Source organism: Uloborus diversus, unplaced genomic scaffold (assembly GCF_026930045.1).
Source record: "Uloborus diversus isolate 005 unplaced genomic scaffold, Udiv.v.3.1 scaffold_14, whole genome shotgun sequence".
Classification (NCBI taxonomy): domain Eukaryota; kingdom Metazoa; phylum Arthropoda; class Arachnida; order Araneae; family Uloboridae; genus Uloborus; species Uloborus diversus.
In genome coordinates this window covers 1,935,795-1,959,938 of record NW_026558098.1, presented here as the reverse complement: position 1 = coordinate 1,959,938, position 24,144 = coordinate 1,935,795, and the positions used below count along the sequence as shown (strand labels likewise).

Genomic DNA, 24,144 nt, shown 5'->3' with positions numbered 1-24,144 from the left:
TAAAATTCAAAGAAATGTCTTGATTAAGCTGGAATTCAGTAAAAAGGGATTTAAACTAATTGAGGTTCTACAGTAGTTTTGCACAACGAAATGAAATACTGTAAAGTAAAATGCAAAAAAAAAAAGTAGTAATTAAAAAACGAACCATAGATTTTATCACTCGAGAAGTAACTTTGCCTTAACTGTTGGTAATAATGAAAATTAAAAAATCTTAAACTTAAACATTCTTGGGTTTTTCGTCTTTTATACTTTTCTTCATAAAACTCTGAATTTTAACTAGGTTTCCAGCTTTTTACCGGAAGATAATCTTTGCACTTTGTCCATATACTTATGCTACAATATGCTACAAGTACCCCACATTTTCCCTAAAAAAAGACAAAAAAAAAAAAAAAACACATTTCTTTTAAAAAACCTAACTGTAGTTGGGTTTTTTTGGGTTTTATTTAAAAAAACCCAAAAAACCCTGGGTCCATGGGCTTTTTTTAAAAAACCCGGGTTTTTTCCAACCCTGACCAGGCATCGACGGATTCGAAATCTTCCCGTCTCTATGTTTGGCTATTTAATATAATCCTCCGATAATAATGAGCGGAGATATCAATTAAAAGCGATATCAAATCTAAATGGAAATATACCTGTCAACGGCTCCTGCGGTGGGCATGCTCCGTGCGTATCCCTTGACCCCACTCGTCTTGAAGTAGGGGATGCATTCGAGGTGGTTGGCCAGCACTGCTAGAGAGTCCGAGGGGCAGACGAAGAACGCCTTCCTCCCCAGGATCATGTTGCGGTCCTGACGAAGAATCCAACGCTTTACGACACACACTCTACAGATCCCACTGCACATTTTCAAACAGAAGCCGATTTTTTACTTTCTTCTATATCTAATACATAGAAGAAAGTATTGGATTCGTGCAAATTTTCGAATTTCGAATTTTGACGGATTCGAACGTTTTGAGGTGTGCTGAGTCCATTTCGACTACTTTTGGAAAATGTCTGTCTGTGTGTGTATGTATGTGTGTGTATGTATGTGTGTGTGTGTGTCACGTCTGTGTGACCAGTTTTTTGTGGCCGCTCTACAGCAAAAACTACCACATGAAATAGAACGAAATTTGGTACACATATGTGCCCCTATGTGAACTTGTGCCCATTGGTTTTTGGCGCGAATTCCTCCAAGGGGGGTGGAGCAATGGGACGTTTTTTTGAGTTACGCGTGCTTGCTATTCCTCGGGAAGTAACTGGCGGAATCAAACGAAATTTGGTCCATATGTTGCCATCAACAGGAACAGGTGCTGATTCAATTTTGGTGTCAATAACTCAAACGGGGGTTGAGCTATAGAACGTTTTTTGTCGTCAATTGTGACAGCTGTATCTCAAGAAATAATGAACGGAATGAAAAAAAATATTTATCGGCAAGTAGCCCTTAGTGGGTATAAGAACTGATTTTATTTTTGTGTCAACAGCTAAAAAGGGGGTAGCGCAATCACCCGTTCTTTTTTTCCATTGTGAGTGCCCTACCTCAAGAAGTAATGCTACTTTCTGGTTGAAATTTGGAGTATATGTGAATCCATATGTAAACAGGCTTTGGTTCAATTTTGACGCCAATCGCTCCAAGAGGTGTTAACTTTTTTTTTTGCGAATAAAAGTATTTTTATTAATGCAACAATAAGAAAGATAAATCGTAATAGATTGTCGTCTGCGTATTTCTCGTGATTTTAATTGTATGGAAATGGTAGGAAATATTATCTCAATGATTTAAAATATTTAACTGTTGCCATCTTGCGTTTGTTAACAAATAAAATATCTGTAATTAATTCAAGCAAGGCTTTTAAAATAACTTTCAATTTTCGCTCTTTGTTTTGTTTTTACAATAATTCAGACATTGGGATGGTCGTCAAGTTTTTGCATGTGTAATTTTTTTTTTTTTTTTTTGGGAATATTGCTTCCTTGTCAAGCAATGGGAGGGATCAGAAAAAAAAAAAAAAAGAAAAATATAGAAGAAAGTTTCGTGATGGCCACAACATACTAGTTTTTTACAGGAATATATTTCTGTTCATCAAAATAGGGTTGGAAGCATCTTGGACTTTGAGTGCAATGGCTCCAGTTACATATCTAAACCTATTTACTTGCGGGCAAAATCATTCACTGACACATATAAGTATATCTTATATGAGACAGTCATCAGAGGCGATGGGATGCAAGTGGCAAAATTAAAAATTTGGAGATAACCAGTACACATGGTAGGTGAACCTCTCCTCTGTCTTGGAACAAGTAGCCCTGGTAGGTGCTGCTGTAGAGCATGATTTAGGAAAAAAAGAATCAATGAAAGCCTACCTAGGATGTCATCTTTAAATGTCTTTTACTCAAAACTTGAAAATGTTTACTTACATCCCTTTGCTTCTCACTGCCTCAAATGTCGTCGCCTCAGAGCAATAGTAATATATCTTAGCTTGCGTTCAATCGGCGAGTAACCGGTTACTAACCGCAGTGAGAGCTACCAGTTAACACACGACGTTAAATCCCGGTTATCACAAATTTGCCATTTCAACTGCGCTTGCGCGCGGACTTAGCTGATTTCAAAACTCTTGCTAAATTAATTACAAACATTTTAAATTTGGTAATAAATATGAGATGGCAAGAGATAAAAATTACAAATCACAAAGTTTTTTCTGATTTAGTTTTTAGGCCTCGGTAAAGATTGAATTTTGCGTCTTAATTATTAATGGATTCGGTGTCTGAATCGTCTGTCCTTTTTCGGGACCAAATTTTTAACCTCAGAAGAGCGTATCGCTCAGCTTAAATATAAACAAGCAACACGAAATCTTAAAACAGAAAGCCCAAAAAGCTAAGTCCGCGCGCAAGCGCAGTTGAAATGGCAAATTTGTGATAACCGGGATTTAACGTCGAGTCCAGTTAACTAGTTGCTTCCGATGTCGTTTTATGAGCCTCACCGGTTGATCTACCGGTCGACCGCAACTCCAGCTAGTTGATTGGTTGATGGAACCACGTGACATTTTTGACCAATATATGTATTTTTCACCTGCGTGTTAATCGTCTGCGTCATGTCTGCGCAAGTAACCGGTGATCAACCGAAAGCGTTCGATGAAGCATTGGTTCGTGAACAACCGGTTAGTAACCGCTGAGGTCATTGCTATCACGTGATTAACCAACCGGTCGTGCTCGTCCAACGTAAGCTTAGTTTCGTTTCTGGAATTAGATATCTTACTGTTGTTCTGAGGCGACAATGTGTCATTTCAACATATCTTTAAAACGGTGTTTTTATTTTCATTGAAGTTTTAGGAGGTGCACCAAAGACAGACCCGCCATTTAGGAGAGGGAGGGGGCACGGGGTCAATTACACCCCTTGGCTTTGGCAATGTATTTGCAAGCAAGTAGGAGTGCTTTTTGCAGTTTCTTAGTGTAATTTGCATTTAGTATACATTATACCTCTCCCCTCGGAAAAATTCAACTGGCCAGTTCAAAGTGCGTGATTTTTTTTGAAAAGCGGACCACCCTCCCCCTTCTTTTATGTTCGGGACTCTGCGAAAGGCCTACCAAGCACTTTTCTTTTTAGCTCGGACTATGGCTCCACATTCATGAACTTGGCCCGCAAGTAAATAGTCTTTCAGATATGACTCAAAGAACACGCCTGAAATCCAAGAGGATCTATTTTGAAGAGCAGTCCGGCACAAACCTATTCCTCTCGTCCATGGGCGCCCATATGCAAATTTTTAAGGGGGGGGGAAGCTCAGATATTTTCCCCATGGAAACCGATTTCAGTACAGATTAGAGCTATAAAAGTTTGACATCTTAAAATAACTGATTCATTAATGGCTGAAGAAGAAATGTTTTTACATTTTTGCAAAGAAAAAAGTACTAAAAGCAAGGCTAATTTGTAAGGGGGGGCCTTTAGCCCCCACTTGCCCCCCTATATGGGCGTCCATGCGTCACGTCCTATTGATATACACTCGTGTTTGTGAAAATTGCAACACCAAGAAGGAATTATGCAAATGAACTGAAATTCACAGGAAATGTATAACAGGATAAGATATGCAAATGATTAGAACTACAGGGACGTCGCGCATGCGTGGGCCGAGTTACGCCCTCTGATCTGCGGCGTAGACGCTGTATATATATAAACGGCTGTAAAGGTTTTTTGGAATCATTGTATGATTATCTGCCGATGCTAGATCTTTCTGTAGTACTCAATATGCCTCGCCCAAAACGCAGAGTATCATACGAACGAGTCGGAATCTAGCCACATGATCTGCATGCGTGAAGGTGAACTTACCTATAGAGAAATCAGGCCCGGACGTGGCGTAACAACTCAGCTGTGACGCGTATTTGTAAAAGATAGACGAATGACGATGAAATTAGCCGAAGAAATCGAACCAGCCCACGCAACTGAACGACGCCACGGGAGTTTTGACACCTCACCCGCTTAGCTGTGATGGATCGTAAAGCGTCCTCTAGCATGCTAGCACAGCGTAGGGGTATGGCTACAGGTGTCAACATTTGCTGCGTCCACAGTTCGTCGACGTCTTCTGCGCTAGGTCCCGCAAGCAAAAATTCCCCCATAGAGGGTTCCCTTCACCCTCAACCATCGTTGCTCACGGCCTCAATGGGCCCACCAGCAACCCCAATGGCGTGCGGACTAGCTACAGATCGTCTTCTCTGATGAGTCCAGATTTAAATTGCACTATAAAGATGGACGTGCACGCGTCAGACGGTACACATGAAAACGTCATTTCCCAGAGTGTGTAATCGGACGTTGTACCGGCATAACGCCAGGCGTCCCTTGATATTCAATAGCGCTCGGATATTCATGGTTTCATCGGATATTCAATAGCGCTCGGATAGTCATGGTTTGGAGCGCTATTGAATATCAAGGGCAATCCCATCTACTCTGAATTACGGGTAACCTCAATAGCGGATTGCCCTTGATATTTAATAGCGCTCGGATATTCATGGTTTCATCGGATATTCAATAGCGCTCGGATAGTCATGGTTTGGAGCGCTATTGAATATCAAGGGCAATCCCATCTACTCTGAGTTACAAGTAACCTCAATAGCGGGCGCTACTTCAGTGGCGCTGTGGCACTGGAGGTACCCTTTCTTCAGAGCATTCCTGTTGCAGTGTTTCAGCCGGAAAATGCACGTAACGTTCAAGTCTTCTTCGGTGTGCGACAGGTTACGCTACTTCCTTGGTCTGCCCGTTCTCCGGATATGACGCCCATTGAGTATATCTCAGATTGCGTTGGTCGGAGACTCGCCCATGTGTATCGCCCGGCAGTGGGTACGGATGAACTTTGGCTTCAGGTTAAAGCCATATGACATACTATTCGCAATCGTTACATTCAGCACCTCTATGATTCGGTGCCAAAACGTGTACAGGCTCTCGTAGCTGCGCGAGATAGCTATATTCGATATTAATTTACGTCTGTTATTTTCATTTCATTGATCTGTAATTTTGATCGTTTATTTGTAGCACCATGAGTGATATGTGTAATAAAATTTATTCATTTCCAATGAGTCCTTCATGTTGTTGCAATTTTCACAAACATGAGTGTATAAAAATTGTGGTTTGTTCCGAAAACGTAACAGAGCAGAAATGTGCAGCGGGATCTTACACTCTAAGAAGTCGGTTATGGCCACTTTTTTAATTAAAATTAAAAAAGTGAAGGAGGGACAAAGGTTAATTAAGGTCACGTACCCCGTCGCCGTCGAAGGCGGCTCCCAGGTCACAGTCGCCCTCCTTCATGGCCTCCACGAGGTCGGCGGCGTAGGTGAGGTTGGGATCCGGGTGGTGACCTCCGAAGTCCTCCAGGGGCACCCCGTTCACCACGCTCTCGGCCGGGGCGCCCAACTCCTCCACGAAGATCCGCTTCGCGTACGGCCCGGTCACTGGAACAAGGAAGGATGCAATAGAAACGGATTTATGCGAAATTTGTTTTAGTTTATTAGAAAATTGGGAGAGCAGGATTTTCATTTTGTTCTAATCGTAACACGCATTTTAATCTGATTCTTCCTACGATATAAATGTCCACGAACTAAAGATTGCACAATAGTCTTCAGGGGTTGGTGGGCGTCAGCGAGCAGGGGCTGATGCCCCATGGTTAAAGGAATACAGTAAAATTTGGATTATCCGCGGAACAGGGTGACCCAAGCGCCGCGAATACTAAAAATCGCGGATAAAACAAAAAAGCTAAAATGAAAGACAAATAAGGTAAAAATTGTCCTTCCTAAAAAACAAAGCCCTATTCTATTGATGCATAATACTTTCTTCAAACAGTGAAAATATATATAGTTGCAGTAAAAATATTTTGTACTAGTGGCACCCGCACGGCTTTGCCCATAGTAAAAAATTAAAAGGTCGTTTGGCTCGCCTGTATATTTACAAATAATGTATGGTGAATTTCTCGCTAATTGGCTCGCCCATGTTACGGTTTCACGTTATGATAACTTGGTAATTTACTCGTCCATCTTATGATCATTTTGCTCAGTAAAATGTTCTTAAAAATTCGAATAGAAAAAGAACAAAATCGAACTTTCGAAACATCGCTTCGAGGTGCACACTCCCATGCTACAAACTAACTCTGTGCTAAATTTCATGAAAATCGGGAGAATGGTCTAGGAGGCGCTATGCGCGTCACAGAGATCCTGACATCCTCCGGACATCCAGAAGGGAGACTTTCAGCTTTATTATTAGTAAAGAAATAACTTAGCTTGTTTCGTAGCACAAGAAATCGTTATCTGTATTACTAACTAGCGGTACCCGCATGGCTTTGCCCGTAGTAGAAAATTAAAAGCTCATTTGGTTCGCCTGTATATTCACAGATAATGGATGATGAATTTCTCGCCAATTTGCTACGTTTATTTGCTCGCCCATGGTCGCATTTGGTAGTTTGCTCGTCCACGTTGTGGCAATTTACTCGTCCATCTTATGATAATTTCCTCGGTAAAATGTTCTAATTGGAACTGAAAAAGAATAAAATAGAATTTTCGAAAAATCGCTTCGAGGTGCTCCCCCCTATGCTACGAACTAATTCTGTGCCAAATTTCATGAATATCGGTGAAACGGTCTAGGCGCTATGCACGTAACAGACATCCAAAGACACATATCCAGAGACACAGACTTTCAGCTTTATTATTAGTAAAGATAATAAAGCTGAAAGTCTGTGTCTCTGGATATCTGTCAAATTATCATAACAAGAACTAGCAAATTACCACAACGTGGACGAGCAAACTACCGTATGCGACCATGGGCGAGCAAATGGACACAGCAAATTGGCGAGAAATTCATCATCCATTATTTGTAAACTAGCTGCGTCGCCCTGCTTTGCACGGTCTACCTGCAAATAAAAGATATGGCAAGTGATGCGAGTTCAACAATCACGCTTGAACAAAAAAAAAAAAAAATATCAGTAAAATTTTGCAGCAGACTCCGGAAAAATAACCAAAAAGTAAACATTTTAAATCCCCCAATTGCAGGAAAAGCCTTTAAAACAAAAGCCAAATTTTATTTGTTCATATTCGAGAAAAAAATGGCAACATATCTTTCATTTAATGATTTTCTCCACACTACAAATTTTAACAAAAGCATTGTTAAGGAAAATTGAGATGAAGCACAGAATAATCATTTGAATGGAGGAAAGCCTTCGAAAAATAGGTATTTTGTGTCGAAATCTGTCATAATTAATATTTTTTAATTGATATCTCCGCTAATTATTAGCGGGGGATAATGTTAAATAGCCAAACATAAAGAAGGTAAGATTATGAATCGATCGATACCTTGTTCGATGGTCAATTCATTGGCTTAAGGGAGAAGTAACCTGGACATACATACATAGTTACATACATAGGTACATACTTTTTGTAGTAAGTTACCGCCCTAAAGCCAGGGCTAAGGCAGAAATATTTTAAGTATAGGTACATACCAGGGCCCAATACAGGCTGGTTTTGCTACCGTTTTTCGGTACCTTCACAAAAATCTTGTTTTGAAATCGGTACTTTCACAAAAATCAAGTAATCAGGTAGCTTCACAAAAACATCAAAAATTTCAAAAATTCACATTTTAAAATATAAAATTTATTTCTCTGTTTAAAACAAAATTTACTCATAAAATTCTAAGCAGGTTTATATGAACAATCGCTTAAATAGAAACCTTTTTGTAGTATTTTAACTCATTTTTAGCTGTTTCTCGCCAAAGTGTATTTATGCAATATTATCGCAATCTTTCAACATCTGTTTTGGGAAACCGTTTTTCTCATCATTTCCTATATTGTACACAGTACATAGCCCATTAAGCTGAAACTACGATATCATTTTTTGTACTTCTTAGGGTTTAGCTCCCCCCCTCCCCCCCGAAAAAAAAAAAGAAACCTGTTAAAAATAATACTAGATGACATTTACACTTTTGGAACTAAAATTTCACTTATTCTACTTCTCTTTTACAAAAATGAGGATGCCTCTTTCTAAAATTTCACAAAAACAGTGCTAATGATAAAAAAAACGTCCACAAAAATAGAATGACGCAATACTTTCACAAAAATAGGTAGCGAGAAAAAAATCCTGGATTGGCCCCTGCATACGCTCAGTTTTCTCTACTAATAATAAAGCTGAAAGTCTCTCTGTCTGGATGACTGTAGGATGTCTGGATCTCTGTGACGCGCATAGCGTCTAAACCGTTCGGCCGATTTTCATGACATTTGGCACAAAGTTAGTTTGTACCATGGGGGTGCGCACCTCAAAGCGATTTTTCGAAAATTCGATTTTGTTCTTTTTATATTCCTATTTTAAGAACAAAATTATCATAAGATGGACGAGTAAATTACGAAATTGTCATGACGTGGAATGGGATAGCGAATGAACAGAGCCAATTGGCGAGAAATTCATCATCCATTATTTGTAAACATACAGGCGAGCCGACTGACCTTTTAATTGTCAACTACGGGCAAACCCGTGCGGGTGCCACTAGTCAATAATATAAGATATACACAGAACAGGCGAACCAAATGACCTTTTAATTTTTCTCCTACGAGCAAAGCCGTGCGGGTACCGCTTGTTTGATCATAAAATTAAAATTGTAAACGAATTATCAAAAGTCATAAGAAGAAAAACTGACCTCCGTGCATGCAGTTGATGAGCAGCTTGAATCCCCCGGTCACGTGCTGTCTGAGGGCGGGGAAGTCGAAGATCCCCTTCATGAGCTCCAGGTAGTCCTCCACCGAGTCCACCACCTCCACCCGGAAGGGTTCCCCCTCCACCAGGTAGTCGGTCACCCCGGGCCGGGAGATGTCACATGACAGCTCCGGGCAAATCCGGTACTCCTTGATGGAATTTGACAGCTCGTGGATGCGATTGGTCACGCCGTCGGGGGCGGGGCCTACGGAGAAAAGAACTTCAATGGACCTTATTCACGGTTTGGCAGCGGTCCCATCAGCTGTCCGTCTGCGGGTATTTTGACCAATCACGCAGTGTCAGTAGTGTTAAAAAAACTCGTTTTATTTAAGGATTACTGGACTTCATGCGCATAATGAACATGTTTAGAGCTTAAAAAGACTTACGAATGCATGGAAAATGGCGAGAAACGGAGAAAATAAAAAGAGAATTCGAGTTTTCACCATGTTTCTGATAAGGAACCAAAGAGGCTTAAACCCATGAAAATACGATAATAAAGAAAGTATTTCGTATCAAATGAATCGTTCATCATTCTTTTACAACTTTTCTTAGTTAAAAACGTAAAAAATCTCCCATTTTTAAATAGAAAGAAGAGTTTATAAGCCACACAAAAGCGAGTGTTATTATACGCTGTAGTGCCGGATTTTCGTCTGCTACAGTTCCCACAATGCACTGCAGTGAGGCTTTTTACCCGCAGTGACGTCAGCTGAATACTGTCCATTCTGCTGCCGAAAATGCTTTGATCTGGGCGGTCATTCCAAGCTCGTCAGTTAGCGAGATTCTCGCTCACTTGATTGGTTGTGGCGTAGAAATGTCGCAAAGTAGTATTCCAATCTCCTCGAACTTGGCTTGCGGCTAGGTTCGATTAGAATAGATTAGAGTACTATTTTGCGACACTTCTACGTCACAACCGATCACGTGAGCGAGAATCTCGATCTCGCAAGCTGACGAGCTTGGAATGACTGCCCAGGTTTTGGGAAGCTATATTGTCCTTTTTTCACAAGAAGGCACTTCGCCACGCCTCGTCGAACACAGAGTTCCATTTTACGTGGGGGTGATCGGTAAGCAATCCACGCGCTTCTGAAGGAGACAAAACCAAGCATCCTTAACTTGGGCGTGCATTTTAATGTGCAAACAAGTTTTAGTGTCCTTTACATCAATTATCTGTTGGTCATTTTAATTATTCTTACATTTTAAAAACTGCTGCTTTTACAAAAAAAATGCTATGATTCGAATATAGCTTCCGCCGAAAACAGCGAAATAGAATCATCGAATACCACGTGACGAAGAAGGAGTCAAGTGCCTTCTCGCAGAAAACGGACAATACAAGGTCTGTTAGAAATGTTTCCGAACTTTGGCTCAAAAAAAAAAAAAATAAATAAATAAATAAATAATAATAAAATAAAATAAATAAATAAATAAATAAATAAATGAAAAATAATAATTTGAATTTTGACATCTTGAATTCAAATTATGTTTTTCGCAATCACGAGTGTGTGTATGTAGGCGTGCGTGTTTGTGTGTGTGTGGGGGGTATGTGTGTTTGTGTGTAGGGGTATGTGTATGTGCGTGTAGGCATGTGTGTTTGTGTCTGTGTGCAGGCATGAATGTGTGAGTAGTTGTGTGTATGTATGCGCGTGTGTGTAGGACATGGATGCAACCTGGAGACGGCTTTCGCTATAGGAGCAGCATCGTGAGGAGCCGGTCGACGGTGATGGTGCAGAGGGTGGCGGGGGGGGGGGGGAATAAAATGATAGCACATAAAAACAGTCAAGTGAGAACAATAAGCAGTCGTGATTGCTCAAAAAGAAAAAAAAAAACTGACACCGCGGTAAACTTAAAAGGTTGAAAACCTAACCCTTTCAAAGGAGTTTTCTTGGGATTCCACACACTACTCTCAGCGGTGCTGCCGTTGTTGGAAGCACCGCTGATCTGAACCGCAGCCTGAAACGGCCCGTTTTGGAATCGAGTTCGGTTCGGCAGTCGTTGCGGTCATAGTGTCCTCTTTTGTATAAAATTTCGTTCCTTTCATTCACCTTTTCAATTAGGGGAACAGCCAGAAATTCAAAGGGGCCATGTCAAGAGAGAAAAGAGTCTACTGAACCAGAGGAGTACAGTTCTTCGCCTACAAAAGTCTGAATCTAGAGCAAGATATGTGCTGGAAAATCGTCACGGAAAGCCATCTGCTTCTTCCAAATCATTGGCTGTAGCTCAGTTTCTGTCAAAATTTGATGCAGTAGCGTGGCTACAGTCGTTTCAACATTTTCCTTGAACTTGAAAACAAATCGACCAGAGCACTACATTATACCTCAGTCAAACGCTTTTTGTAAGCGGCTGACGCTTGCAGACGAGAAGGGGAAAATGCTAAGGCAGACGGGAAAAAAATTAACGCACACGCACAAAGGTTCAAGATCAGCTTATGCAAGCACACTTGATTCATATTCATCAGATTTTAGGGGAAAAAAAGAAAAAAGTTAGATACTTTTGTAAAAGTCCTCGTTTATCTTTGGGCACGAAGAAAATTAAATTACGACATAGAATGGAAGTAATGACCCGGAATGTAAAATGGAACAGACAGCAATTTGACCGACAGTTCACCTCATTTGTTGCCAGAAATAAGCCGCAAAATTTAGTGTCAATTTGACAATATCAGCGATATTTGGCGAGTTTTCCGTAGAACTCCATGTTAAACCACCTGGAGATTTCTGTCGTCATTTTCTGTAAAACCATATTTGACGCAACAATTTTCAAGAAACTAAAAAGTACCTAAAACGGTTTTCTTCACTAAGGCTCTTTTTCTCCCTATTTTCACATTCCAGGGAATTATTACCATTGCAATTTCAGCAGGGTTGGCGAAAACCCGGGTTTTTTTTTAAAAAAAGCCCATGGACCCAGGGTTTTTTTAAAATAAAACCCAAAAACCACCAACTAAAGCTCGGTTTCTTTAAAGAAATGTGGGTTTTTTTGTCTTTTTTTAGGAAAAATGTGGGGTACTTGTAACATATGTATATGGCCAAAGCGCAAAAATTGTCTTGGGGTAAAAAAAGCTGGAAAACTAGTTAAAATTCAGCGTTTTCTGAAGAAAAGTATAAAAGACGACAAAACTTAAGAATGATGAAGTTTCAGATTTTTTAGTTTCCATGATTAATAACAGTTAAGGCAAAGTTACTACTCGAGTGATAAAATCTATTTTTCGTTTTTAATTACAGCATTTTTTTTTTTTTTTTTTTTTTTTGCATTTTACTTTCTTGTATTTCATTTTGTTATACAAAACTACTGTAGAACCTCAATCACTTTAAATCCTTTTTTACTGAATTCCAGCTCAGTCAAGACATTTCTTTGAATTTTATGTTGAGTGTTTATCTATTTCTGTGTACAGAGTAACAAATAGTAAATCTTTTTCCTAAGATAATGAAAATACGTACATCCTATTCTGTTTTCTGTCCGACCGTTTGTAACACCTGTTAATTTCTAAAAAATATACCTTGTTTATTCGAGATTTGTGACGTGTTGGTTTGCACAAAATAATTCACATGAAAGCCTTTTAGCTAAAGTAGTCTCCCCTGTACAATCTACAAATATTGAGAAAATCAGACGTGACAGGACTTAGTCAAGATAATTTGAGTTATTTATTGACCAGTTAAAGATAAAAGTTAAATATATTTATTTAAAATCTTTGAAGTATTTTTTTAATGCCGTTAAGAGTTAAGAAAAACTATTAAAGTTAAAAATTCATTTTTTATGTCCATTGTCTGTGGTGAAAACAAAAAAAAGTTTAAATTGTAAAAATATTTAAATGAATCAATTTTTTCAAAAACTTCTGAGAAAAATTTTAAAAACCCGAAAGTGGACCAAATAATGGTTATTTTTTAATAGGTTTTTTCAAAAAAAAAATGGGTCCAACCCAATTGGGTTCAATCCGGCCAACCCCGAATTTCAGACACCAACAAAAATATTGAAACTCCCAGCGTAATACTGTAACCACTAGTAAAAATGGGCCGTATGGTTACAGGGCAAAATCTCACTATGGCTCATTTAGGTGTACCAGCCAGTGTAACTAGCAGTAACCTTCGTGGTGGGAGTCACGTGGGTTACGAACCAGCACAGGAAACAATATAAGGTAGGTTTTCTTGTATTGGGATCGGATGAAAGTACAAAAAACAAGTCACAAAATAACAGGGTTAGAAACACTTGAAAAGATAGGAAACGATCGCATTGAAAAGCAAGAGGTTACAAGGTACTACTCTCTGTATTTACTATACTTTAACCGCGTAGAAAAAATAACTAATAATAATAATAACAAAAAATACATTAAAAAAACTCCGAAAATTCACACATGCAAACACAAAAAATGCAGTCCTTTTTTCTCTCTCTTTTAGCTATCAAAGTTTTTTCAAACGGCTGCAATTATTTCGTGCAGGTAAAAAAAATATTGTGTGCAAGGCAAAAAAAAAAAAAATAATAATAATAAATAAATAAATAAATAAATAATAATGATTTTGACACCTTGAATTCAAGTTACGCTTTTTGCAGTCACGAATTGCGATAGGATCCTACTCGGTGGGAATCTTGTTTCTACAAATGATTCCTACCCCACTTCCCTCCCAGATAGGTTTGATTCATAGCCAACCCTCTCGCCGTTAAACAAAACAACTCTCTAAATATCGCCAATAGTGGCCGAAATGAGATCAGATTAAAAAAAAAAAACTACCCGCCAAATTTGTCACCAAATTAGCGAAAAACTTGGGGCCCAAAAGCTTGACGATACAACGCCAAGTGTTTGCCAAACAACACCACTTGAGTTTATATTGAAATTAATAATGATTCCCCCCCCAAAAAAAAAGGTTTAAAGATACCCTTTGGAACATCCGAATGCAACTAAAAGGGGAGGTGCACAACTAGACCCCCACTAGGAGTCTACGTACACAATTTCAACTTTCTAGGACATACCGTTTTTGATCTATGCAAGATACATAAGCACATACATACCTATGTCACGAGAAAACTCGTCGTAATTAATTCGGGGATCGACAAAATGGATATTTCGAGTGTCTATACGTTCTTAGGCACATATCCACGTGTGATCGGGTTGGAAAAAACAACCCAATATTCATCCGGGGGCGAGCAAAATGGAAATTAAGTTCGATTTTTGGGTGATATTCTTTTTCACTAATACTTTTCTTCCTTTGCTTCGTAAAAGGAATTAAAAGTCAAAAGGGCGATTCTTGAAGAAATGTCCCGTGCGTAAGGCTAAGTTTTTTATTTTTTCCAGCTAACCAAAGCCTTCAAAAAATAATGCTGTTGGGGAACAATACATGCTTTAATATACTATTAAAGCATAACAGTTAATCCCACATTTTATTAATAGTTACTTGAATAAAATAAAACACTTAGCCTTACGCATGAGGCATTTTTTAGAGAATCGCCCAAAAGAATATCAACTTTGGCCAAGTAAGAGTAATAAGCAATTCGTGGTTGCGTTTTAAACGAGCTGATGTGTGCATCACATGACTTCCTTTTACTCCAACTTAATGCCATTTCTCCATTGTTGGCAATTTTCATGTGATTCAATTGTTTACTCTCTAAATATCACCAACAGTGGCTAAATTGAAACTAGATTTTTAAAAAAAATCGCCAAATTTGTCGCCCAGTTGGCGACAAAACTTGGCGACCAAAAGACTGGCGATATTTCGCCAAGTGTCCGACAAATTATAACACCACTTGAGTTTACATCGAAATTAACGCTGATTTCCCACCAAAAAGGGGCAAACGACACCCTTAGGAACATCCGAATGCAACCAAAAGGGGAGGTGCACAACTAGGCCTCCCTAGGAGTCTACGTACCAAATTTCAACTTCCTAGGACATACCGTTTTTGAGTTATACGAGATACATACACACGTACATACAGACGTCACGAAAAAACTCGTTGTTATTAACTAGGGGATCGTCAAAATGGATATTTCGGGTGTCTGTACGTTCCTAGGCATGTATCCACGTGTGGTCGAGTCGAAAAAAAAACCCAACATTCATTCGGGGGTGAGCAAAATAGAAATTAAGGCTGATTTTTGAGTGAAATTTTTTTCACGAATACAATACTTCCTTTTTTGTAAAAGGAAGTAAAAAGCCAAAGATCAGGACTTAGAGTTCGCGAGAGGCGAAGATTGTAGGGCTATTGGTCGAACCAATAGATACCTCCGTTGGCGATGTTGAACTTGATGCCAAAGTCCTCGTTCTCGCCTCCCGGATTGTGGCTGGCGGTCAGGATGATGCCCCCGTCGCAGCCCTTCTTCCGGATCAGGCCGGACACTGCCGGAGTCGACATGATGCCGTCCTGCGCAACCAGCAGCTTCTTCACCTGAAAAGAGAGAGCAAGACTTATTTCTGGTCCGCAGTGGGAAGTACAGTAGAACCTCGTTTATCCGGCCGCCGTTCATTAGGATCTTCGGTTAAAATCCAGATCAAATTCGTAGAGCTTTATAAAAGTACTAGCAAAAATACTCGGCATTGCCTGGGTTAGCAATAATTATGGGAAACAATCGTTACTTGCATTTGCTTTCTGTTTTAAGTGAAAGAATTTAAAACACACCTTTTTGGCGTGATTTAAAATCTAGCTTCTTCCTTACTCATAAAACTAAAGTAGCAGTAAGTAATTAACAAAGATAGTAAAACCTGTAAAGTTGACCACCTTTGTAAGTTGACCACTTGTCTAAGTTGACCGCTTTTGTCAGGAACGGAATTAGTCCTATCTTATATAATGAAGGAAAACCTCTGTAACTTGACCACCTCCCTATCTTGACCACCTGTGTATCTTGACCACTAATATACACCAGCTTTGGTTTGGAGTATTGTAAAAAACCCTTTGTAAGTTGACCACTAGGCAAAAGCAAAGCTTTATCAGTTATGCCTCAAATAAGAAACCAGACATTTTAGAAAAACCTATGAATATTTATGTTTCCATCAAAAAACATTGAGCTACTGTTAAGTCTCAGAAAATGAGCCTAACTTCAATAAGGAGTTATTTTGTTGAAAAGTAGATTACCATGGTCACAAATGTACAAGAAAAAAATCAAATGAAGAATTTGAGTCACTTTTGACTTGTTATGATTTTTTAGGAATTGTTAATATCAAGTAAGTAGTTTTTCATAAGCAATGAGGCAATTTTTTTTTTTTTTTGATCGATTCACAGAAATTTTAAATTTGTATGATACTTTACACATCATTCTGGTAAATAATCTCTAAAAATATTTAAATATTTTTTCTTATTGTTTTAAAGTAATGTTAAACAATGAAAGTGAGTATAAAGCATTCCAATTAATTAAAAAATGAATGCATTGGACAAGAAATGACAAAAAAAAAAGTTTTCATTACTACCCTCTATAAGTTGACCACCTGTCTAAGTTGACCCCCAAAGTACTGCACCGCAAAGGGTCAACTTACACAGGTTTCACTGTATGTAAAAACATGATTACTTATTATAAAATGAATTAAAATTTATGACAAAATATTTATTCATTTTATATAAAACATCCCATGATCCTATATAAGAATATAAGTGAAGTCATCATTTAAATAACAGAACGCACTTGTTCGTGCTTGGAAATGTGTCGAGTTTCATGAACTGTTACTGAGAACCAGAGAGATTTTTAAAAATGAACATTGATTTGCGATTTACAAAAGTTAAAGCTTACCCATTTTTTATCCTTCTGCTCAAGAAATTTGGGGGTGCGACCGCCCCTCTGGTACCCCCTATTTGCCGCCCCTGGTTGGAGGTGGGGTACGTTGGACATTGGGCATATTGGACCAGTCTCAATTATTTTAATACTATTAACATTTTTTACTTTATTTTACGACCAACAAATAGCACCTATAGTCCTCCAAATCCCATAATGAAATCACATGGTAGTTATATTGAATAGGTGAATTTTATTCCAGAAAGTGTTGTTTCAGTAGTCCTGAGTAATTTTCAGAAAACTAACTTTATTTTTTTAAAGGGTTTTCATCAAGATTGCAGGAAAAAAAATAAACTCCTTTCTTAAAGTAAGTTCCTTTAATTCATAATAATTGGCAATTTTTTTTCATTTTTGTCAAAAAGAAAAAAAATTTGACAACACTTTTTCAGACCAAGAAGGTGGGGTAAGTTGGTCCACTCTTTGTGGGGCATGTTGGACCAGACCAACATAACCCTCATAATTTTAAAATTTTTTTTTCTCCTAAATCTCATTAATCATAAAATTTTTCTTTTGATTTTTTTAAAAACATGTGTGTACTAATGGTGAATGCTTATTGCTGTTTTTAAATAAAGATGATTTATCAAAAAATCAATTTGTTATATTAATCTTTAAACTTAATATTTTTCACTCTATGCACAACAGAGAATAAGGTACTTACAAAGTTTAATAGTAATTATAACTAAAATGGTAACAAATGTTGAAGTTGTGTGGTTCAATGTGCTCCCATAGGCGGCAGTCTTGCATAATATAGACGAACGCGCGAACGGCGTTCGCAGAAAATTTTTGGCTCTGCAGAAATTTATTTTTCACTACTAACGTTAATTTAAAAAAAAAAAAAATGAATTTTTTTTAAAAAAAACCCCACATTTTATTTCTGTTTCTTCTAAATCTTATGCAAAATTAATCTAAAAAATAATTATTTCTTCTTGAAATCGCGATTATAGTACGCTAATTACTTAAAAGACAAAGGAGTCAACAGTTGCAAATCAAGTCGAGACCGCTCCTACTATGACTGTATAGTTTTTTATTTTACACAACCTGGATCGCGTAAGGGGAAAATTCAAGTACATATAAAATAAACAACTTTACAGACTACGGAACGATCACTCCCGCTGTAAATTGAGTTCAAATGCGTTGGCGTAGAAAGAGGGGGGGGGGGGAGCACTAATTTAAAACTTTTTTAACAGATAACATGCAGAAAATACAGTATTTATTTTTGCAGAAATACTTAATTTCAAACAAAGTAGTTTTGTTGATTTGTGTACAAAATCAAATATCTTCATAAAATTTTCAAGTAAAAAGCAGGTGGCTCATGTTTTATCAGATCTACATGAACTTTTTCACTGTAAAATGAAAGTAATAATAATGATCATGTGATTGATATTGAGCAAAAAATAATAGTTTAAGCAGTTTTCTTCAGTTAGTGAAAAGTAAGCATTAAACTATATGCTGTTTTAAAAATAAATAAATAAATAAATAAAAATAAAGTTCCCTCCCCCCCCCTTTTTATATATTTTTGTGTAAAAGCGTGAATAAGGCAAAATAGTTATTTGCAGAAAATTTTCCAGTTAGGATTTGTGTTCGCAGAAAGCTTTTCATTTTATCTAAAGTCTGCCAGGCGGACCAATGTACCCCACCTGAGGGGCACATTAGTTCACTTTAAAATCTTCCATTGAAAAATTTAATAGAAAAAAAGTTTATCAATTCAACACTTCCAAAAAAAAATCTGTGGGGCTGAGTAGTGTTTAGTGAAACTTATTGTAGAAAATCGAACAGATTAGTAATTTTTTTAATGAGATGAAAAATGATAGGCAGCGGCGTACGCAGACAAATCAGTTCGGGGGGGGGGGGGGGCTGAGCTCGAAAGTCTTTGAGCTGGGGGGGGGGATACTTATGAACTGTAGCTAAGAAAAAGTTCATGTATCGCTTTTCTGATATCAATACGAATGTAAGATTTCAAAAATACATCATAAAAAAAAACTTGTTCTTTATTATAATTTTTATAATTTTGAAAATTTCGGGGGGGGAGGGGCTGTAGCCCTATCAGCCCACCCCCTGGGTACGCCACTGATGATAGGTAAAAAAGTGGACCAATGTGCCCCACCTCCCCGTACCAGGGTTGGCCGAATTGGACCCAATTGGGTTGGACCCAATGTTTTTTTTTTTGAAAAAACCCATTATTTAGCCCATTTTTGGGTTTTCTAAAAATTTTCTGAGAAGTTTAAAAAGAAATTAATTAATTTAAATTCTTTTACAATTTAAACTTCTTTTTTATGTTTTTCACCACAGACAATGAACACAAAAAATGACTTTTGAACTTTTAATACTATTTCTTAACTCTTAACGGCATTAAAATAATACTTCAAAGATTTTAAATAAATATAATGAACTTTTTTCTTTAGATTGCACAGAGGAAACTACTCTAGTTAAAAAGCTTTCACGTGAATTATTTTCTGCTAACCAACACGTCACAAATCTCAAATAAACACAAGGTATATTTTTTAGAAATTAACAGATTTTTCAAACTCTTGACAGAAAACAGAACAGGTACAGTATTTTCATTATCTTAAGAAAAAGTTTAATATTTCTTACTCTGTACCCAGAAAAAGAAAAACAGGCAAAATAAAATTCAAAGGAATGTCTTGATTAAGCTGGAATTCAGTAAAAAGGGATTTAAACTACTTGAGGTTCTACAGCAGTTTTGCATAACAAAATGAAATACGATAATAAAGTAAAATGCAAAATAATAATAATAATAATTTGAATTTTGACCTCTTGAATTCAAATTATGTTTTCCGCAATCACGAGTGTGCGTACGTAGAAGTGTGTGTTTGTGTGTGGGGGTATGTATATTGTGTGTAGGGGTATGTGTGTGTAGGGCATATGTGTTTGTGTCTGTGTGCAGGGCATGAATGTGTGGATAGTTGTGTGTATGTGTAGGTGTCTGTATGCATGCATGAATGTGTGAGTAGTTGTGTGTATGCGTATTTTATCACTCGAGAAGTAACTTTGCCTTAACTGTTGGTAATAATGAAAATTAAAAAATCTGAAACTTCACCATTCTTGGGTTTTTTTCGTCTTTTATACTTTTCTTCAGAAAATGCTGAATTTTAACTAGTTTCCCAGCTTTTTTTACCCGAAGAAAAATTTTGCACTTTGTCCAGATACTTACGCGACAATATGCTACAAATACCCAACATTTTCCCTTAAAAAACACAAAAAAAAAACCACATTTCTTTTAAAAAACCCAACTTTAGTTGGGTTTTATTTAAAAAAACCCAAAAAAACCCTGGGTCCATGGGCTTTTTTAAAAAAACCCGGGTTTTTGCCAACCCTGCCCCTTACAGGTGTAGAAAATGAGTTTTTAAAGTTTTTCTATGCTTATACAGCTGACAGTTTTGAAATATTTTAATATTTTAACAGTTCAACTCCACTTTTTGGAACATCAATTAAAGGAATATTCTGCTGAATGTAATAAAATTTCCATGTAACATACTGTTGTAATTTGTCATTTTGATCTTGGGTAATAGAATATTCAGGCTATAAATATTAGTAGCAGAGAATTTTTCGTTTCCTATAATTTTAGATAAATTCAGTTCACTTTCCAAACATACCTTTAAAATGACAATAAAAATTCACCATCAATAATTGATTCAAAATAGCATACATCTGTTAGTTTTTTTCTCGCGTAGACAAATTCCAAATTATTACTCTCCTCCCCCCCCCCCCCCCCCGTCGAAAACTGAAGGGATATTTCGATAATTGGGAATCCGGCGATCTTTCTTCATTGACATCAATTTTTGGCCCCTGTGCGAGAGGTATTTTTCTTTGCAAAACTAAACAAAGAGATCGGAAACATCTATTCAGATAGGGTTACTATTTTTATACTATAAAAAATAGTAACCATATCTGACAGCAGGGTTACCAAAATAAAATTATTTACGCCAAAAGTGAAACGACAGCGCCAGATTCCCCAATTATCGAAATATCCCCGAAGACGAGTTGGTATGGGGCTCCTTTAACAATTTTTGTGCGATTTGAAGCAGGGTTGGCAAAAACCCGGGTTTTTTTAAAAAAGCCCACGGACCCAGGGTTTTTTGGTTTTTTTAAATAAAACCCAAAAAAAACCCAACTAAAGCTGGGTTTTTTAAAAAGAAATGTGGTTTTTTTTTTGTCTTTTTTTAGGGGAAAGGTGGGGTACTCGTAGCATATTGTAGCATAAGTATATGGACAAAGCACAAAAATTGTCTTGATAAAAAAAGCTGGAAAATTCAGCATTTTCTGAAGAAAGGTATAAAAGACGACGAAACCCAAGAATGGTGAAGTTTCAGATTTTTTTAGTTTCCATGATTACCAACAGTTAAGGCAAAGTTACTTCTTGAGTGATAAAATCTATTGTTTATTTGTTCGTTTTTAATTTCGACATTTTTTTTTTTGTATTTTACTTTATTGTATTTCATTTTGTTAAGCAAAACTACTGTAAAACCTCAAGTAGTTCAAATCCCTTTTTTATTGAATTCCAGCTTAATCAAGACATTTCTTTGAATTTTATGTTGCCTGTTTTTCTATTTCTGTGTACAGAGTAAGAAATATTAAACTTTTTCGTAAAATAATGAAAATACTGTACATCCTATTCCGTTTTCTGTCCGACCAATTGTAAAACCTGTTAATTTCTAAAAAATATACCTTGTTTTTCCGAGTTTTGTGACGTGTTGGTTTGCAGAAAATAATTCACATGAGAGCCTTTTAGCTAAAGTAGTATCCTTTGTACAATCTGCAAATACCGAGAAAATCTGACGTGACAGGACTTAGTCAAGATAATTTGAGTTCCTTATTGACCAGTTGAAGGAAAAAGTTAAATATATTTATTTAAAATCTTTGAAGCATTTTTTAATGCCCTTAAGAGTTAAGAAATACTATTAAAGTTCAAAATTCATTTTTTATGGTCCATTGCCTATTGTGAAGAAGAAATAAAAAAAGAAGTTTAAAATTGTAAAAGTATTTAAATTAATTATTTTTTTTAAAAAAGTTCTCAGAAAATTTAAAAAAACCCAAAAGTGGGCTAAATAATGGGTTTTTTCAAAAAAAAACCCATTGGGTAAAACCCAATTGGGTCCAATCCGGCCAACCCTGATTTGAAGTCAATGCACAGTTGCACCGATGAGATGAAAATTTTAAAAACAGCGTGAAATTTAATTTAAAAGACTAAATACTTACTTTGTTAGCGGCCACACATTTGGATGATCTTCAGAACCGCTTCTTTGACATAATATCGCCCATCACCGCCAACAGCCAAAAACGATCCATTCAATTTGTCTCCCATGGCATTCAGAGTACATTGGATGAAATTCTCCGTGTAGTTCTCTTGTTTGAAAATTTTTACTTTTTTCCTCAAACCACTGGTCCCCGGTTTCTGACCTTCGAAGGGATTTGTGGAACGATTCACTATTTTCAGGGACTGCGCCATGGTAAAAGTCGTCTGCTAAAAACTCACTGTGACAAGTCAGAAAAAATCCGACAAAACGATTAAAATGGAACGCTTCACTTCTGTGGGAACTGAATCTTTGTAAAGTATTAAGACAGATTGAAAATTTAGTCGAGCTGTGGGGTCCAAAAGGTTTCAAAGATCACTAATCTTGATATAAAAAGTTGTTCTATTTGAATGAAGGTCACTCCTAGAACATCAAAACAGATAGGTAGACAGATTGTTGCCAATTGTAAAATGCAAATTTTTTACAATGAGTGCGTTCGACGAGCACGACCAATATGAAATATAAAACTTTGGTTAAATATTCTAGTTTTAAAATTGAATCAGAGTGTAAAAAACAATAAAACAGCTATAAGAAAGTAATAGAAACGTGATTGCTTTGAAAACCTTTGTACCGATTCCGAGTCATAACTACAACTGTATTATGTCGAGGACTGCAAACTAAGTGCCTTGCCTCCATTATTGTATCTACCGATAAATGGCAGCACCATCACCGGATTGAGCAGTTAATGATAATTTAGAACTAGTCCAGGAGCTAATAGGTACCTGGTGCTAGCACCCCCAGAGGTATCGTTTCACTTGGAGGACATTGAGATCACGAGCCTATTTAACGTCGCCCAGTCCCCTTTCTATTCTATTCTATTCTATTCAGAGTCACAACTGACTTCAACTGTATTTATGTCGAGGACTGCATACTAAGTGCCTTGCCTCCATCATTGTATCTACCGATAGATGGCAGCACCATCACCGGATTGAACAGTTATTGAGAAATTTAGAACTAGTCCAGGAGCTATAGCTACCTGGTGCTAGCACCCCCAGAGGTATCGTTTCACTTGGAGGACATTGAGACCACGAGCATATTTAACGTCGCCCAGTCCCCTTTAATGGCGACGGTGGATCTTCGACCATCTAGGTTCGAACTCGGGACCCTCCGGCCCCGAATCCGACACTCTACCGATCGGGCTACCACGGCACAAAACATCGGTTAAATATTCTAGTTTTAAAATTGAAGCAGAGTGGAACAAACAATATAGCAACGATCAGTAAGTAATCGAAACATGATTGAATTGAAAATCTTTGTTGCGCTTTTGAAAAAAAAATATGAAAAATGCGCTATGACTAATTGAATCCTTGCTTTCGACGAACCTCACCGGTCGACCGGTAAGTTACTAACCTCAGCGTTCTATGAATACCGGTTACCGCACCGGTTACCATTCTGAGCTTATGATTGGTTAATTGAAGCACGTGATTATAAACTGTCACGTGATTAACTAACCGGTCGCTACCAGTCGTGCTCGTCGAACGCACTCAAATAAAACATCGGTTGAATATTCTAGTTTTAAAATTGACTCACAGTGGAACAAACAATATAGCAACGATCAGTAAGTAATCGAAACATGATTAAATTGAAAATCTTTGTTGCACTTTTGTAAAAAATATGAAAAATGCGCTATGACTAATTGAATCCTTGCTTTGGACGAACCTCACCGGTCGACCGGTAAGTTACTAACCTCAGCGTTCTATGATTAACCGGTTACCGCACCGGTTACCATTCGGAGCTGTTGATTGGTTAATTGAAGCACGTGATTATAAGCTGTCACGTGATTAACTAACCGGTCGCTACCAGTCATGCTTGTCGAACGCACTCAAATAAAACATCGGTTAAATATTCTAGTTTTGGGGCCGTGGTAGCCCGATCGGTAGAGTGTCGGATTCGGGGCCGGAGGGTCTCGAGTTCGATCCTCGCTGG

General features: G+C 37.6%; 1 protein-coding gene across 1 annotated transcript in view; it reads right to left on the bottom strand.

Annotated features, from left to right (window-relative positions):
- Nucleotides 1-22,549, bottom strand: part of LOC129232776 (phosphoglucomutase-like) — a 59,984-nt gene extending 37,435 nt beyond the window's left edge. The window contains 6 exon segments of the mRNA XM_054866879.1: nt 633-787; nt 5,708-5,898; nt 9,119-9,379; nt 15,369-15,531; nt 22,124-22,135; nt 22,137-22,549. Coding sequence (XP_054722854.1) covers nt 633-787; nt 5,708-5,898; nt 9,119-9,379; nt 15,369-15,531; nt 22,124-22,135; nt 22,137-22,373 — 1,019 coding nt within the window. The 5' untranslated portion in view covers nt 22,374-22,549.
- Between the last annotated feature and the right edge of the window lie 1,595 nt (nt 22,550-24,144).